Source organism: Quercus robur, chromosome 2, assembly GCF_932294415.1.
Source record: "Quercus robur chromosome 2, dhQueRobu3.1, whole genome shotgun sequence".
NCBI lineage: Eukaryota > Viridiplantae > Streptophyta > Magnoliopsida > Fagales > Fagaceae > Quercus > Quercus robur.
The window spans coordinates 20,793,578-20,809,401 of NC_065535.1; the positions used below are offsets into that span (position 1 = coordinate 20,793,578).

Consider the following 15,824-nt stretch of genomic DNA (forward strand, 5'->3'; position numbering starts at 1 on the left):
TTAGCTAATTCACGGGTTTACAAAATTTCATTGGCAATACTTGTTACAATTTTTTTTGGTAAGAAGTTTTTCAAAACTAAAATTGATAAAATCTATTTTCTTTCTCTCAAAAAAAAAAAAAAGAAAAAAGAAAAAAGAAAAATAAATTTAATTAAAAATTTGCATCTCAAATAGAGAAAATAATAGATTTAAAATAAAAAATATAAAGCAAAAAGTTAAAATATATTATTTGATATTTAAATATAAGAAGATATCTTACTTAAGACTCTTACTTTGAATATATTTAAATTAGATCAATAATATGTTATATTATGCTTTATTTTGTTGTTGTTACCGAAACTCTATCAACTTGGAACTTAATTCTTCTAAAATTTTAATTAAAATTTTTGAAACATGACCTTACATATATTGGGTGGGAACCAATATTTTTCTTTTTGGAACCTAGAAGCAAATTTCAAGTAATATATATATATATATATATTTTTTTTTTTTCCCCAAAAGATAAATTTTCCACTTGATTAAAAAAAAAAAAAAAACACAATGAAAAGACTATTATACCCTTCATCAAAAGGCCATTTTTTTTATAGATACCTTTATCAAAAGACCATAATGTCCCATCTAAACCTTCCATATTTCATGTAATACCATGCATTTTTACCTTGCTTACTTACCCAAAAAACAAAAAAGAACCATGTTGCATTGCTTGTTAAGTCTCAAAAGTTTCTACCTTAAAAAAGAAAAGAAAAGTTTATTATATAAACAAGTGTTTTCTTAGTTTAAGATTCCACAGTCTTGGTCACATTAGCACTCTCTCTTTCTTTCTCTCTCTACACACCGCCTTTGAGTCTCTCTCTCTCTAAACCTCTCTGAATTCCAGTTGGCTTCAAATTTTGGCGTGCTTTGGCTCGCAGATCCGGCTACCTCTGGTAATTCTCTCTTTCCCTCTACAATTCTTACAGTACCACACACACGCACACACACTTCACCAACTTTGAACTTCAAACAACGTTGTGTACTCAAATTTCTCACTTTTTTTTTCTCTCCGGAAAATCCGAAGGAAAATGGTGAGAAATGGTTGATGAATTTTCAACTTTCAAGTCACTTTGGGAAATGGGTATTTCTCTTTTTTGCAGTGTGTGATGCTTGTTTGTTGAGAATTGCCATGTGGGTCTCTCTGTGAGTTCTCTATGGAGTGTATCACTCTGCTCTCTTCTTGTGGGTTCAGTGTGGGTTTGAATTTAGGGTTGCTTTGCTTTGATTTTAAGCTCCTATAGTTGTTTTCCAACGTGGCCTTTCTTTCTTGTTTCCATTTTCCTTTGTTCTTGTTTGGTATTGAGGAATTTGTGTCCTAGTTGTTCAAATCGTATTCAGGAATCTTGAATTGCCCCTTTTTTTTTCTGAAATGTGTAATCTCATAGATATATATGTGTGTGTGTATGTATGTATGTTTATTTATTTATATGAGAAAGTGGTGTCCCTGCCTTTGGTCAAACTATTCCACTTTCTACTCATGAGACATCCCGGAAATCTCATAGACCAATAGTGTGGTGAATTGAATCATGGACCTCGGGATATATATATCTATATATATATATATATTTATGTGTTATGTACTTGTATATATTTATCTAGTTATCTTTGTAGGTATGTATGTAGGGTTTTGAAATTGAATTCTTGTTTCCTGTATAGGGTTTGTTTATTTTTCCTGTGAGGATATATACACATTAAACTGAGGAATTGTGAATTTCTGCAATGTTCTCAATTTTGATACACATGTATGTGTATGTATGTCGATTTACGTACGCGTGTGTGTGTGTATATATATTGTATATTTATACATATGTGAAAAAGACGCATACCTAAAAACATAGATATACGTGCATGAATAATTAGATTGGTGTCAGTGTGTGTGTGTATGTATCTCTATATTTGGGAATATATGTAAGTATTTTAGCTAAAGTTTGTCCTTTTATCTCTTTCAAAATTTTTGGTTATGGGTTTCTTTTTCTTTTAATTACCTCATTAGTTCTTGAGGATGTCCATCCTTATTGCAACAAGAAATCTATAGCAATTACGTATACTTTCTTTACATGGTTGATATAAGGGATTCTCCATATTGTTTACACCAAAATTTTTCTTGGCAACGTTAATTAAAGATTGCTGCATTTTTTCAAATATACCAATTCATTCGTTTTTGTCAGTATTTTTCGGATCATTTAGAGATTTCATACAATGGGCTGTGTGCATTAATTTTACATTTTAAACATCAGCCTTGAGTCATATTTATTAAACTTGGATTTAAAAAAAAAATACACATTCAAAACTCAACGCTTACTATGCTCATTTTATAATCTTACTTTTGGTTTGCAAAATTGCTTTCATTAGGAGATAGTTTATTGGAAATAGGTATTGAACCAAGCAGTTTGTACGACCATTTTACATACACAAATCTTTTCATGGAGTTATACCTTTAAGTATAGCTTGACTGCCGATTTGGGGTAGGGAAGATAGAAATAACCTATGGAATCTGATATTTGTTTAAGGCATCCTGACCACCACCGAGAATTGAGTGCATTGAACTAGAAAATGAACATAGTGCTTGTAGCTGGATTTGTATTAGTCAAAGTCAGTTAATATCTTTTGATTTGGGAGCTGAAACTATTTATTAATTGACATCTGTGCTAAATTATAAAATGCAGCTATTTGGAGTGTTTTAATTAATAATGTTTAAGCGCGCGTGTGTGTGTGTTTTTTTTTTTTTGGTTGTCTGAATAAGCTGCTATTTATCTTTGTTTTTTTGGTGAAAAGTTTTTCGGTGTTGAGCAATAATCTCAAGTGTCAATTCTGAAGCTTGATCTATTTGCTTGCTTTATTGGTTCAAGTCAATTGTATACCATACTTAAATTGGTTGCTTTTAATGATGAATTGAAGTTCCACTGATTTGCCTATCTCAAATAGGGAAAAAACTAAATCAAGAAAGGATTAACTCAGCTAAAAGGGGTAGCTGATTGTTGGCCTGGAGCTCTTGCCGAGCCTTGATTTATCAATGCTGCCATAATTTTTCACTTGCACCTTTATTTTTTTGTGGACTAGGGATGGGGGAGGATGCCAATCGGGCTGCAAGCCTGTTGGCACCATTTTTTTTGGATTTGTTTATATTTCATGTGTATGTTTATATATTTTTTAAGCTTATTCCTTAGAGTAGGTGCCACTCTACCCCTTATTCCTTATGCTAAGCTTGTTCCGTAGAATGTTTATCCATCCTACTTTATAAGCTATGATTTGTAGACACATTATATTTGACATTGGCATTTAAGACACATGAGGACATGACACCTTCGTAGGCACATGCATTGGACACTCTTCTTGGAATTTATAATAGAATTCACCTCCATTTACTTCAAATTAAGGGTGTAATGCAGTTTTTTCATGTAACTAATATTTAGTTATTTTTTAATTGTTTTACCATCTATGAATCTCTTGCAATTAAACAAACACTTAAAAAATACAGCCATACATTTTTAATATATTAAAGCCATAACTTATATAAAAAAAAAACTTACACATAAATATACACATGTTTCCATCTCCTTGACTCCAGATATTTCGGAGTTGCTTTGTCCTTGCCAAAACATAAAACTTGTTTCTAAATCCAAAAATCATAGCCTTAATTGATCACATTGAAATCGGAAACTCTTGTGAAGCTGTAAGCTGGGTAAATAGAGCAAATTTATTTATTAAATTCAAATTAATTGTAAATTTTTGATGTGCTCTTGTACATGGTAGTTGGTGATGTTTTCCCTTAAGTAACATATAAAAAAGAAAAGGGTTCTTTTTAAGTATCTGTTGAAATTGCACTTATCAAAAACGTATCTGTTGAACTTGTGACCATTTTAAGTATTTGATTGTTTTGTTGTAATGGAATTTTCAGATCACATCTGAAAAATCCTGCTTTTGAAAATTTCTGCTTTTCTCCCTAATTATAAATTTTATTATGTCAAGTTACCGAATCTCCTAAAAGTTTAGGTTAGTAGGAAATGATGAATTTATTCATAATTCTAACACTCTCCCTCACGTATTGGCCTAGACTCCCCTCCTTAATAAGTGAGCCCAAACATGTGGGATTTTTAATACTTTAAATGGGAGGTAGAGTGGAGTTAGGGATTGAACGTAGGATCTCTTGCTTTGATACCATGTCAAATTATTGAAATCTCCCAAAAGCCTAAGCTATTAGGAAATGGTGAATTTAATTATTTAACCATAATTCTAACATATTCTATGAGTATGTTAAGGTATATATAGAAGACATGGAAGAAAATTTTAATTTTTAAATTGGTTATTCAAAGGAAAAATTTGAATGAAAAATTTTCTTAGGATTGTATAATATTTATTATTATTATTATTTTATTTGTTTTGATAAGTAATAAAAAATATATTAAAAAAAGAAGAAGGGTGTCACCTGAGTATACTTCAGGGTCGAAGTACAAATATTTATTATTGGGTTGATGTCTTTGATATTACTAAGGAATAGCTTTACTAGCAATAACTAAACATTGATTGTAATCATACTCATGCTAGTCATGAATGAAGGTGTGTCTTTCATTAAGGTGAAATTAGATAATAGGATTTTTTCCCTTCTATATGTGATTGACAGTGTTGGCTGTTGAGAAATATAGGAAAGTAGGATATCATCTAATACAGAATTCAAGGAAATAATATCCATGGTTTGCTCTGTTCAGGTTTTGTGGGGTATATTTACAGTTTATGGTAACAGTTTGATGTCCTGCATCACAGTTCCAGATGAATATGACATTCCTGTAGTTGTAATACTTCCCTTGGTGTGGCAAATGGATGGGGTCTTAAATGTGTCAGATTCATAATTATCTATTTAACTAAACAATCAACCACAGCGTAACCTTGGCGTGATGATCACCTCACAAGTATAAGTGCTTGTGGGGTGTGGGAGGCAAGGGCCGGGGTTCAAGTCTCCAGGAGGGAGCTTCACACTCATATTCACTTAGATTAGGTTAGAGTAGAATTTCTATATTGTAAAAAAAAAAAAAAAAAAAAAAAAAAAAAAAAATCAATACCCATACTCAACCCTTTTTTTTTTTTTTGTTGGGACCTGCCTGCCCACTTACCTAATGATATATTCACATGGTACCACAATGATCACAGATAAGCACAATAATATAAAAATGAATCTAGGAAAAATTTATTAAGTAAAACCCTTAATTAAAAAAAATGCCCAAAAAATTCAGCAAATTCCAAACTACAAAAATGTCAAACAAATTGCTCATGAACTTAATCGGTCAAATACACACACACACACATGCATACATATAAACAAAATTAATAAAAATTCTTTTAATCTGAATAAAAAAAATTAACAAAAATGCATTGTGGAGGAATTTAATTGACAAGAAGTGTGGTATCTCTAGTTTTCTGCATTCATTATATGCTTTCTTAATAGTTCTCATTATGTAAAGAAATCTATTAAGACCTATCACAATGCATTTTTGTTAATAGTTCTCATTATGTAAAGAAAACTATGTTTTCCCATCTTTTGGGATACATTGGGTTTTATTGGAGAAGGTGATAGACCTGCTTCTTGGATGGAGGAATTGGGTGGGTAAGCACTTGTCGGACATTTGGAATAAGGGTTCCTTTGTATTTGATGTGGTATATGTGGAGGGAATGCACTTGGCACACGTTTGAGGATGTGGAGATTACTGGGAACCAGTTTTTTTGCCAATTTCCCTGGCTCCTTATTTGATTGGTCTTGGGCATGAGGCTCTATGAATAGGGTTTCTATTGCTGTGTTTTAGATGCTTTGTTTTTTTGTATACAATTTTCTCTATTTTGCAATTCTTTTGGCTCTTCGTGTTTTTATTTATTTATATTTTTATTTTTTTATACATGAAGTAGCCTCTCTTTAATAAAATTATTCTTATCTATCAAAAAAATAAAAGTGCAGAAAAATATGATTTAATGAGGTTTGAGATGAACAATCAAAAAATGAAGAAAACTTTTTTCCAATCTCAAATTAATTATCAAAATTAACAATTAACAATTAACATTACATTTCATTCTTCCAAAATTCCGGAAGACAGATTCTGGTGAGTTTGTTTCTTTGAATGCAAGACTATCAAAAGCTTCAGCAACATATAAGAAGAAGCTGGTAATGAAAGAGAATATAATGATAGAGGACTTAATTGATGTGAGACTTGTGAAGCTATTTAATTGTTTGATTAATATTTGTACAGTCTTTCTCACGTATATAACATAAATATTATGAATATTTGTATTTACATGTTTTAATTTTTTAGAGATAGTAAATTGTCATCTTTCCTTATTCCCTCATAGATGTTAGAAATGAATCAAAATAGAAAGGCGTATACCATGTAGACTACAGAAGCTAGTTGGTTCCTTAAGAACCAAATATTAGAGGGATTGGTTTATATTTATATATAACCATCTAAACACTATTCTTGAAAAAAGAGAGGAAAACACTGCTCAAAATGCTCATGGAAGTAGATAACTTATGGTTGGAGTGAAGGCAATTGTGAGTTATTTATCACAGTTACTGTAGGTATCTTGATTATGCATAGTACATATTCAATTGTCCAAAAGGGGAAAAATAGGGCAAAATTAGTTAATTTATCTGTAATTAAGAATCGTTATATTTTCTTAGTTTAATAACTTATATGAATTAAATTTTAAGAATTTTATTAGTATTCACTTATTACTAATAGATGTGAATCTAAGGGAATTTCTGTCTTTCTTCCAGAATATGAGTAGCTTGGTAGAGAGGCTTCGTGTTAGATCAGATCGGAAGCCAATATATAACATTGATGAATCAGATGATGATGCTGATCTTTTGCCTGGAAAACGTGGGACAACTCAGGAAAAATTTGAAAGGATAGTCAGGACTGATGCGGTTTGTTTCTTTTACTTATTTTTTCTCCTATCTTAAATCTTTTGCCTCATTACTGTGCTTCTTCTTCTTCTTCTTGTTGGATTTTATTTACCAGTTCTATGGTTATAGTTTTACACTAAATGGCTAATTTCAAAGGATGGTATAGTTATTGTCTCTATCAAATAAGTTTCAAGATTTGTTTGCCCAACTCAGACATTTGGTTATGCATCCAAATGAGGTGCTTTAGTATCAGCTTTTGATAAGTACCTGAAGAATTTTTTGCTTTCTATATTTAAAATATATCGTAATTTAGTATTTGTAAGAGAAAAAAAGTCTAAATTGAGTTTTAGCTAATGATGTCTCTTCATTTGGATAAATTGGGTCAGATTTGGCTTATAAAAAAAAAAAAATTGGGTCAGAGTTCTTGTAGAATAGGACTTGTTGACTTCAATTTTAAGCATTTTGAAAGGAAAATGTGATGCAGAGGAAGATTTGGACCCCTTTTTAGTTTGGCGTCTGTAACCTGAAAAATATTGTCTCTATTGAGATTGTTTGTATAAATATGATTTAATGTGTTCAAAGCATAGTTTTCATTATTTCTTGAAGATGTCTGAACTTTGCATTGGTGACAATAAAGGATGGCGTTTTTTGGACATTTGGTGGAGAAAAGTTTATTTTTTGAAAAATTTTCATGTTATTTTGTTCATGTCTATTAGTCACTTTATTTTTCTTACATATATACCAATTTTATTAACTCTGGTTTTTTGGCTTCTCATTTTGGTTTTTGTTGCAAGTGTTTCTATATTTTGTTCATCAAATGAAAAATATTAATTTTTTAAGTTTCTTTCTTTTGACTAGAAAGATAATTCATGTCAAGCCTGTGGGGAAAGTGGGAATCTTCTTTGCTGTGAAACATGTACTTATGCTTACCATCCTAAGTGTTTACTTCCACCGCTGAAAGCTCCTCTTCCTGGCAACTGGAGGTGTCCTGAATGTGTATGATTCCATATCTGGAACCTTTGTTTTTATCAAATGACGCACAGATGGTGTATTTGTGGTGATAGCTGCTAATAAAATGTTGTACTTTTGCAGTTTAGCCCTCTAAATGATATTGAGAAGATATTGGACTGTGAAATGCGCCCTACTGTTGCTGATGATAGTGATGCCTCAAAGTTGGGCTCAAAGCAAATTTTTGTAAAACAATATCTTGTTAAGTGGAAAGGATTATCTTATCTGCATTGCACATGGTAACTTCACGTTTAACACTTCTACTTATAAAATGTTAGAAACCTTCTCTTTTTAGTGGCCATGCCTTGTAATCTTAATTCGGCCCCCCCCTCCTTTTTTATGAGTTCTTTTAACCTTATTTCTTTCCTGGATCTTTCGTCAGTTTGACAGTTTGCATTTTCCATTTTCTTTTTTCACCTCAGGGTGCCAGAGAAAGAGTTCCTTAAAGCGTTTAAGACAAATCCTCGTCTAAAGACGAAAGTAAACAATTTTCATCGTCAAATGGCATCAAGCAATAACTCTGAGGAGGACTTTGTTGCCATTCGACCCGAATGGACTACTGTTGATCGGGTTCTTGCTTGCAGGTTCTACTATCTTGAAATTTTTTCTTTGTTTTTTAATTTATTGAATATAGGATGAAGTGCTTCAGTTCTGTTCTGAATTAAATGCTTTTAAACTTCCTTTTAGCTAAATTTCAATGCTGCAGAGCTTGAATGTTTTAAAAGCTGAAGTGTTACTTAAAAATAAACCCAATCTTGAAGTGTGTGTACGTTGAGTCTCAGGCATCAATTTTGAATTTGATTCTAGTGAATTAATAACTGGAGTTTACTCTTGCTTTTCATTCAAATCATGGTGTTGGTCTTATTTGTAATTGTATATTAAAATGTAGAGTTGTTCCTTAGTTTGTTTGATTTCGCAGGAGTTTTTATTTATCCAAATCTTGTAATGAGAAGTTTTGTAAGAAAGATCTATCAATCTTATTATTTTTAGATGTTAGTATTCTCACCACCTGTATTATTATGTAGTTTAGACCTCATCACAATCCAATTACTGCAATTATCCTAGACTAGGGATAACTCCCTGTTTTCATTGTAGATATAATCCTCTGATATAATGATTATTTGAAGTTGCATGGCTGTTTCCTTGCATGTTTTTAGTACTGCCTTGGACTTCATATCATATATTGCATGGGCTCAGTGTACTGTCCCATTATATATATTTTGTATGTTTTTAATCCACTCATTCTTTTTCATGGATGATCATGATTGTAACTCCCTCTCAGTGTGTGTGTATACAAATCTCTTTCTAATTAGTTTCTTTAGAATTCTTTATTAGTTTCCTGAATAACCTTCAAGTCATGCATTTGCAAGCAACTAATAAAGATTCTTAAAGAAACTAATAATCTCTGTATACATCACTAATGATATGTGCCTTTGTGTGCTTGCTTGGCCATTTCAAGGCTGTGGCTAGTTTTGAAGTTCTCTGTTTTGCTTTGACCAGTTCAAGGTGAAAAAAGGGTTGATTGTGTTGGCTAGAAATGGGGTGTGCTCACATCTGTTTTTTTGTTTAGGTTATAGTGATTACAAATAGCTCTTTTTGTTTGGTCAGAGTTTACTCAATTTTTACAGTCCTGTTGGTGGTGTTTCTATCTCTTTGTTACCTTATCTCTCATGCTGTCTACCTATTTGCTTCCTTATGTTCAAACCTTATTTATTATCATCCATCTTAAAACTTCCATCATATCATGATGTAGGGCAGACTAGATCTAATCACTCTCATCTTGTACAATATGAAAATAATCTTATGGAGAGTTTCATACTTTCATTTAACTATTATTTTACGTCTCATCGGGTTCTTTGTGAACTTATTATCAAATTTCCTTATTGATTTATTTTTCATCATTTTGATCTGTTAGAACACTGTAATGGGAAATGATTGTTGAATGTGGTATTGTTTGTTGAGTGCTGCAGAGGTGGTGATGATGAGAAGGAATATTATGTGAAGTGGAAAGAACTTCCCTATGATGAATGTTATTGGGAGTTTGAATCTGATATTTCTGCATTTCAACCAGAAATAGAGAGATTCAATAGAATTCAGTCTAGGTACTCTAAACTGTCTTCTAGTAAGCAGAAAAGCATCCCTAAAGATGCTATGGAATCAAAGAAGAAGCAGAAAGAATTTCAACAGTATGAACATAGCCCTGACTTTCTTTCTGGAGGTACGTTATTTGTCTGAAATTTTCTATAACATGGTCACTGTTGTCTGTTATATTGTTTGATTATAATGAACTCTTAACTGGATTTCGGTGTAAATGAAGGCACACTACATCCTTATCAGCTTGAAGGGTTAAACTTCTTACGTTACTCTTGGTCCAAACAAACTCATGTGATACTGGCTGATGAGATGGGACTCGGTAAGTTTTCTGTGTTTTGTTTTTATTTTTTGGTGTTCCCCCTTCTCTATAAAGGAGCAGTCTGTGTGTCTTAGCAGATGGATTTTGCAAACTTTTTGTTGGTTGCAGGAAAAACCATACAGAGTATTGCTTTCTTGGCCTCTCTGTTTGGAGAGAACATTTCTCCACATTTGGTGGTTGCTCCACTTTCAACATTGCGAAACTGGGAACGTGAATTCGCAACATGGGCACCTCAAATGAATGTTGTATGTACATAAAATCTGTAAATTTATCATTGTCGTTGGTCAGTTATTTGTCCTGAAAGAAAGTTTACTTGCTGCAGGTTATGTATGTTGGCTCTTCCCAAGCTCGTGCTATTTTAAGGGAGTATGAATTCTACTTCCCTAGAAATCATAAGAAGATAAAGAAAAAGAAATCTGGTCAAGTTGTTAGTGAAAGCAAGCAAGATAGGATAAAATTTGATGTCCTTCTTACATCGTATGAGATGATTAACTTGGACACAACATCATTGAAACCAATAAAGTGGGAGTGCATGGTAACATCCTGTGACTCATTGTGTACATTACTAATCCTCAATGTGTATATTTTTTGGGCTTAATGCTAATATCTCTATATAGATTGTTGATGAAGGTCATCGTCTCAAAAATAAGGATTCAAAATTATTTTCTTCAATGAAACAGTATTCAAGTAGACATCGTGTGCTTTTGACTGGAACTCCTCTTCAGGTTTGTTGTCCAAATATGCTGTTATTTTTATAGATACTTCAGTATACTGCTACACCATTTCATAATTTTTTTTGTGGTATTATGAATTGGATCACATTTTCTCATGTAACGTTTTGTGTGTGTGTGTGTGTGTTGGATGAATAAGTTTGCTCCATGTTACTACATATCAAAAAAAAAAAAAAAATGAAGAGTTTGCTCCGCATTGCCATGGAGATTTGCTAGTTTCTAATAATCATAAATTCATAATAGATTTTTGACATAAGAAAATGATTTACTGTACAGCTTGGTCATTGACTGACCAAAAAAATCTGTTTGGTATTATTAGTTTGGGTTATTCAAATTGCGATGATACAGCATATTTTGGGATTCCATTAGTTTCATTCTTTGATTTGTATAATGTTGTTGTTGTATAAGAAAATTGCTGGAAGTATTATAAAACCGAGCTTTGTTATTATTTTTAAAACACTTAACGGTATCCTTGTCTTTTCATGCTGTCACTATGCGAACAACAATCGCTAATGTGGAATGCCAACTCATAGCAGGTCTCACAAAATAAGAGAAGTAACCTGACTGACATGTGGCTCATTTAAGGTGGTTGTTGATGTCATGTCACATGCATGTCATGTGACGCCATCTTCTCCAGTATTGTAATTGCTGCTGTGAATACAGTGACAATTAGGAAGACATTAGCATTATAAAAAAAATGACGAGTAGGAAGACATTTGTAATTGCTGTTTGCACGGTGACAACAAGACATAGTAAGGGTAATATTGAATCAATTTAAAAAATAAAGGACTAAAAATTGACACGATTGATGCTTCATAGATGAAATTGAAATTTGACACAGTTGAGGGGTCTAAATCATGTCTTGACCTTATTGTTGTTGTTATTATGATGCGTGGAATTGGCTTAAAAAAATGATATGAGGAATTTGGATATATCTTGTCTCATAAATGTAATCTTTCACCTCATCTGATTGCTTGATGCAAGTTCGATTTCCTTAAATGTTGGCTATGTAGCGTAACAGTTTGGGTTAATGTTGATAATTTATCTATTACATTTAGATAAAAAAATTTGTGTGGTGTAATGTATTGGGTGTTTAATATAATTATGAATTGGTTTTTGATTAGTAGCATTTATGTTTGCACTCATATGCATATTTTTCACTTCTATAACTTGTTGCATGCGTCTTAGTCATTTGTTCATACTAATGGGGACTCGTATCTTACATTTCAGAATAATCTGGATGAACTTTTCATGCTTATGCACTTCCTTGATGCCGGGAAGGTTAGTATATTACAGCAATTATAGCAGTGGGCGATATTGTTTGATTCCTTAAGAGTATGTTACAGTAATTGATTATGAACGTTATGACCATTTTCTGAATGTATGATTTCTAATTCACTGCAGTTTGCAAGTTTAGAGGAGTTCCAGGAAGAGTTTAAGGATATCAATCAAGAGGAGCAGATTTCAAGGCTGCATAAAATGTTGGCCCCCCATCTTCTTAGAAGTATAATTCTTAAACTCTTTCAATGTGACAATTAAGTTTCACTTGATTTAATTGTTCGGAACTTCGGATTCCCAACATCACTTTGCCAAGCGTATCAATTTTTGGCGTAACTAAAGTTATATTTTATGTTAACTTTGTCATATGAATCTCTAACTTTAACTCAACTCAACTCAACTTATCAAAGTCTTAATCCAAATTGATTGGGGACGCTATCTGAATCCTTATTCCAATTAGTGAATGCAGAAATCTTATATTACCTTTATACCAATATTGGAGGTTTTCCTGTTTTTATTTCTGTATTTCATCAACTCTTTGTTTCAGCACTCCCTATTGTCCTTGCAGTAGTTCTATTTTCTGCAAATTTTGTAATTTCTACTGAAATTGCATGGGTTCTTTTAGGCCTTTTAACTGATCCATGCATTTATTAAGTATAGGTAGCTAATTGCAAAGAATGTGTCACTGGTATGGTAATTTGCCTATGTTTTGCATTGAAAACGATCTTGATTGACAATTATAGGTTATTATATATGTGATGTCAACATCTATGCTTGCTTAATATACGTCTTGTTCTTTTTTTTTGTTTGACCAGCATGTGCTATTACATATCTTGACTAGTTTTTGTGCTGTCTTGCTATTCTTCTCTTTAAATTGACATACATTCTTATATCACAGAATGCATCATTACTGCAACTATTTTGCTTTTATCTTATGTTTGAGTTGTCAAACCTAAACAAAGTTAGTGGGTTATTCCTTAATTGTTACTGCTGTATTTAACAACTCTGTCATTTCTATAGCAATTATTGTTGAAACAAGTTTCTGCACATTTGCCTTTAAGTAGGCAAAAAAATTAAATGATTAGAGTATATTTCCTCTTCTTTATGGTACTTTTAGGTAAGGCTGTTAAATTGTATAATAGCTTTGGTTTGCCTATTATACTAATTCTAAATTTGTGAGACTGGTAGCAGATTGAAACCCACCTAAGAAAAAAAGGGAAAATATTTTCAAATTCCTTGGCTTTGCTAGAATGCAAAGCCTGTAGAATTAATCTCCTTTCTATTCGATGATATGGTTTGATTATTAAAGTTAATTGCCCACTATACTTTTCAACTTTATGTTTTTTTGTTTTTTTTCCAATTTGGTGAATAGAAACCATTGTTATAAGAAGTTTGGGGGATTTTGTCTTGTAGCCGTATATTTGATTTGGGGCAGATTAGAAAAATCTGTCTACATGCTTGTGGTGGACTTTTGGTTAGGAGAACCTGAGGATCTATGGGTTTAGAACCTTAGAAAGAAGGGTTAGGGTTCAAAAAAAAAACTAGGATTTTAGTAGGTAGGAAAAATGAAAATTTTGATTTTAGTATAAAAAAAGAGGTGAGAAGAAGCTGAGATTGAATTTGTCCACTGGTTTTGAATTTTAGCATGAAGAGTGTACGTGAACAATTTATGTGAATAGTACTTTGATTAGTATTGTGATGAAGAAAGAGAATAAAAAGAACACACCTTCCAACCTGCCTCAATGTTCAAAACCCTCACTTTTCTTTTAATCCACTCCCTTCTTTATTTGAGTTTAGTGACACACTTATATGGACTCTAGATATTAACTTTTTCTAATAGGACTAGAACTTCTACTTTTGGGTAGTAAACAAACTCCTTATGGAATTGGACCAATGCATCCATATAAAGGCCCATAGTCTAAATAAGTAACTATTGATAAAATAGAACCTGCCAATCAATTATAACTCATATGGTACCTTCTACCTTTATTTTATTTATACTTTATAATTCAATAGTTACAATAAGGGAGGGGGGTTTTGAACCCTTTGTCTTTGTTGGGATGGTCAGGAGGTGCTAGTTGAGCTACAAGGCTCTTTGCAAACCATCTCCCCTTGTAAGAGCAAGGTAGGTAGAGGGTGAGGCAGTGGCTTCAAAACCCACCAGGTGTGTGTGTGTGTTATTACCAATGAATCAAAATGTAATAAAATAATATCCAAGACCCATGAGTATGTCCTGCAACCAAAAAGTATATAATCATGAAAATACCCTTGACTCTAGAAAAACCAAGTTAAACAGAAAAAAAAAAAAGAATGACTAGTTAACTATGGATTGCACTTGGTATGACTAATTAACTATGGATACTGGTTTTTGGACCAAAATATTTCTACCTACAAGTATATAATCATGAAAATACCCAAGACTCTAGAAAAAACCAAAAATATTAAGGACTAATTAAACTATCATGGATACTGGCTTTTGGACCAAAATATTTCTTAAGAGGTAGTCTTATGCTTCCAAAGAGTATTTCTCTATAGCCATACAATGGTTGCACCATCAATATCTTTCCATGAGATATAACAGTTACCTGTAAATTAACGTTGGTAGTAAACTAGTGATGTTTGACTTATTTTTGCTCTATATTTTTTTTCTTCTTTGCTGGGGACGTTTTAAATTGAATTATGTTGGTTTGCATGTGTTTTAATTCTTTTTATTTTTTATAGCAATAAAACTTACTCTGACTGAGTGGAAACATTGTGTGGAAGTTAAGCTAGTGAACCACCTTCTTCACTTTTGGTTCACCTTGAACTCTAAATTACATTTTAGGAGGACATTATCCTTGATTCCTAGGACTGTATTTGGTTGATCTTCTTTCCTTTCCCTGCATCTTCCATATCCTTGTGGAGAGCCCTATTCCCATAGGTTAGAGTCATTGAAAAAGTAGATCAGTAGTCTTGCAGGCTTATTGAAGCTAAAGTTCTTACTGTCAAATAGGAGTTCAATTTTTTGTTCATCTAATACCTTTCAAAATCATTCTCTGTTGGATGTTATTGCAGGAGTAAAGAAAGATGTGATGAAAGAACTACCTCCTAAAAGGGAACTTATTTTACGTGTTGAATTAAGTAGCAAGCAGAAAGAATACTACAAAGCAATCTTGACTCGTAACTATCAGATACTAACTCGACGTGGTGGTGCACAGGTAAGGTTGCATGATGAAGTAATAAATTTTCAATTTAATCCTGCCCTAACATATTATCATGTTTGAATACTTGTATCAGATTTCCTTAATCAATGTGGTTATGGAATTGCGCAAGCTCTGTTGTCACCCTTACATGTTAGAAGGAGTTGAACCAGATATAGAAGATACAAAAGAATCTTTCAAGTAAGTAGATATATTTTATATACTTTAATGGTTTTACTAAAGTATGCCCTTAAAGGCATATATTAGTAAACCATTTTGGGAAAATTTTTATGGGA

At 32.3% G+C, this 15,824-nt stretch overlaps 1 protein-coding gene across 1 annotated transcript in view; it reads left to right on the top strand.

Moving 5' to 3' along the window:
• Positions 1–756: 756 nt before the first annotated feature.
• Positions 757–15,824, top strand: part of LOC126712845 (CHD3-type chromatin-remodeling factor PICKLE-like) — a 34,089-nt gene continuing 19,021 nt past the window's right edge. Inside the window, exons 1-14 of the mRNA XM_050412337.1 lie at positions 757–926; positions 6,791–6,940; positions 7,778–7,915; positions 8,012–8,166; positions 8,350–8,511; positions 9,898–10,145; positions 10,245–10,340; positions 10,449–10,585; positions 10,663–10,875; positions 10,958–11,065; positions 12,302–12,352; positions 12,476–12,575; positions 15,404–15,546; positions 15,626–15,729. Coding sequence (XP_050268294.1) covers positions 6,794–6,940; positions 7,778–7,915; positions 8,012–8,166; positions 8,350–8,511; positions 9,898–10,145; positions 10,245–10,340; positions 10,449–10,585; positions 10,663–10,875; positions 10,958–11,065; positions 12,302–12,352; positions 12,476–12,575; positions 15,404–15,546; positions 15,626–15,729 — 1,802 coding nt within the window. The 5' untranslated portion in view covers positions 757–926; positions 6,791–6,793. The remainder of the gene's footprint in view (positions 927–6,790; positions 6,941–7,777; positions 7,916–8,011; positions 8,167–8,349; positions 8,512–9,897; positions 10,146–10,244; positions 10,341–10,448; positions 10,586–10,662; positions 10,876–10,957; positions 11,066–12,301; positions 12,353–12,475; positions 12,576–15,403; positions 15,547–15,625; positions 15,730–15,824) is intronic.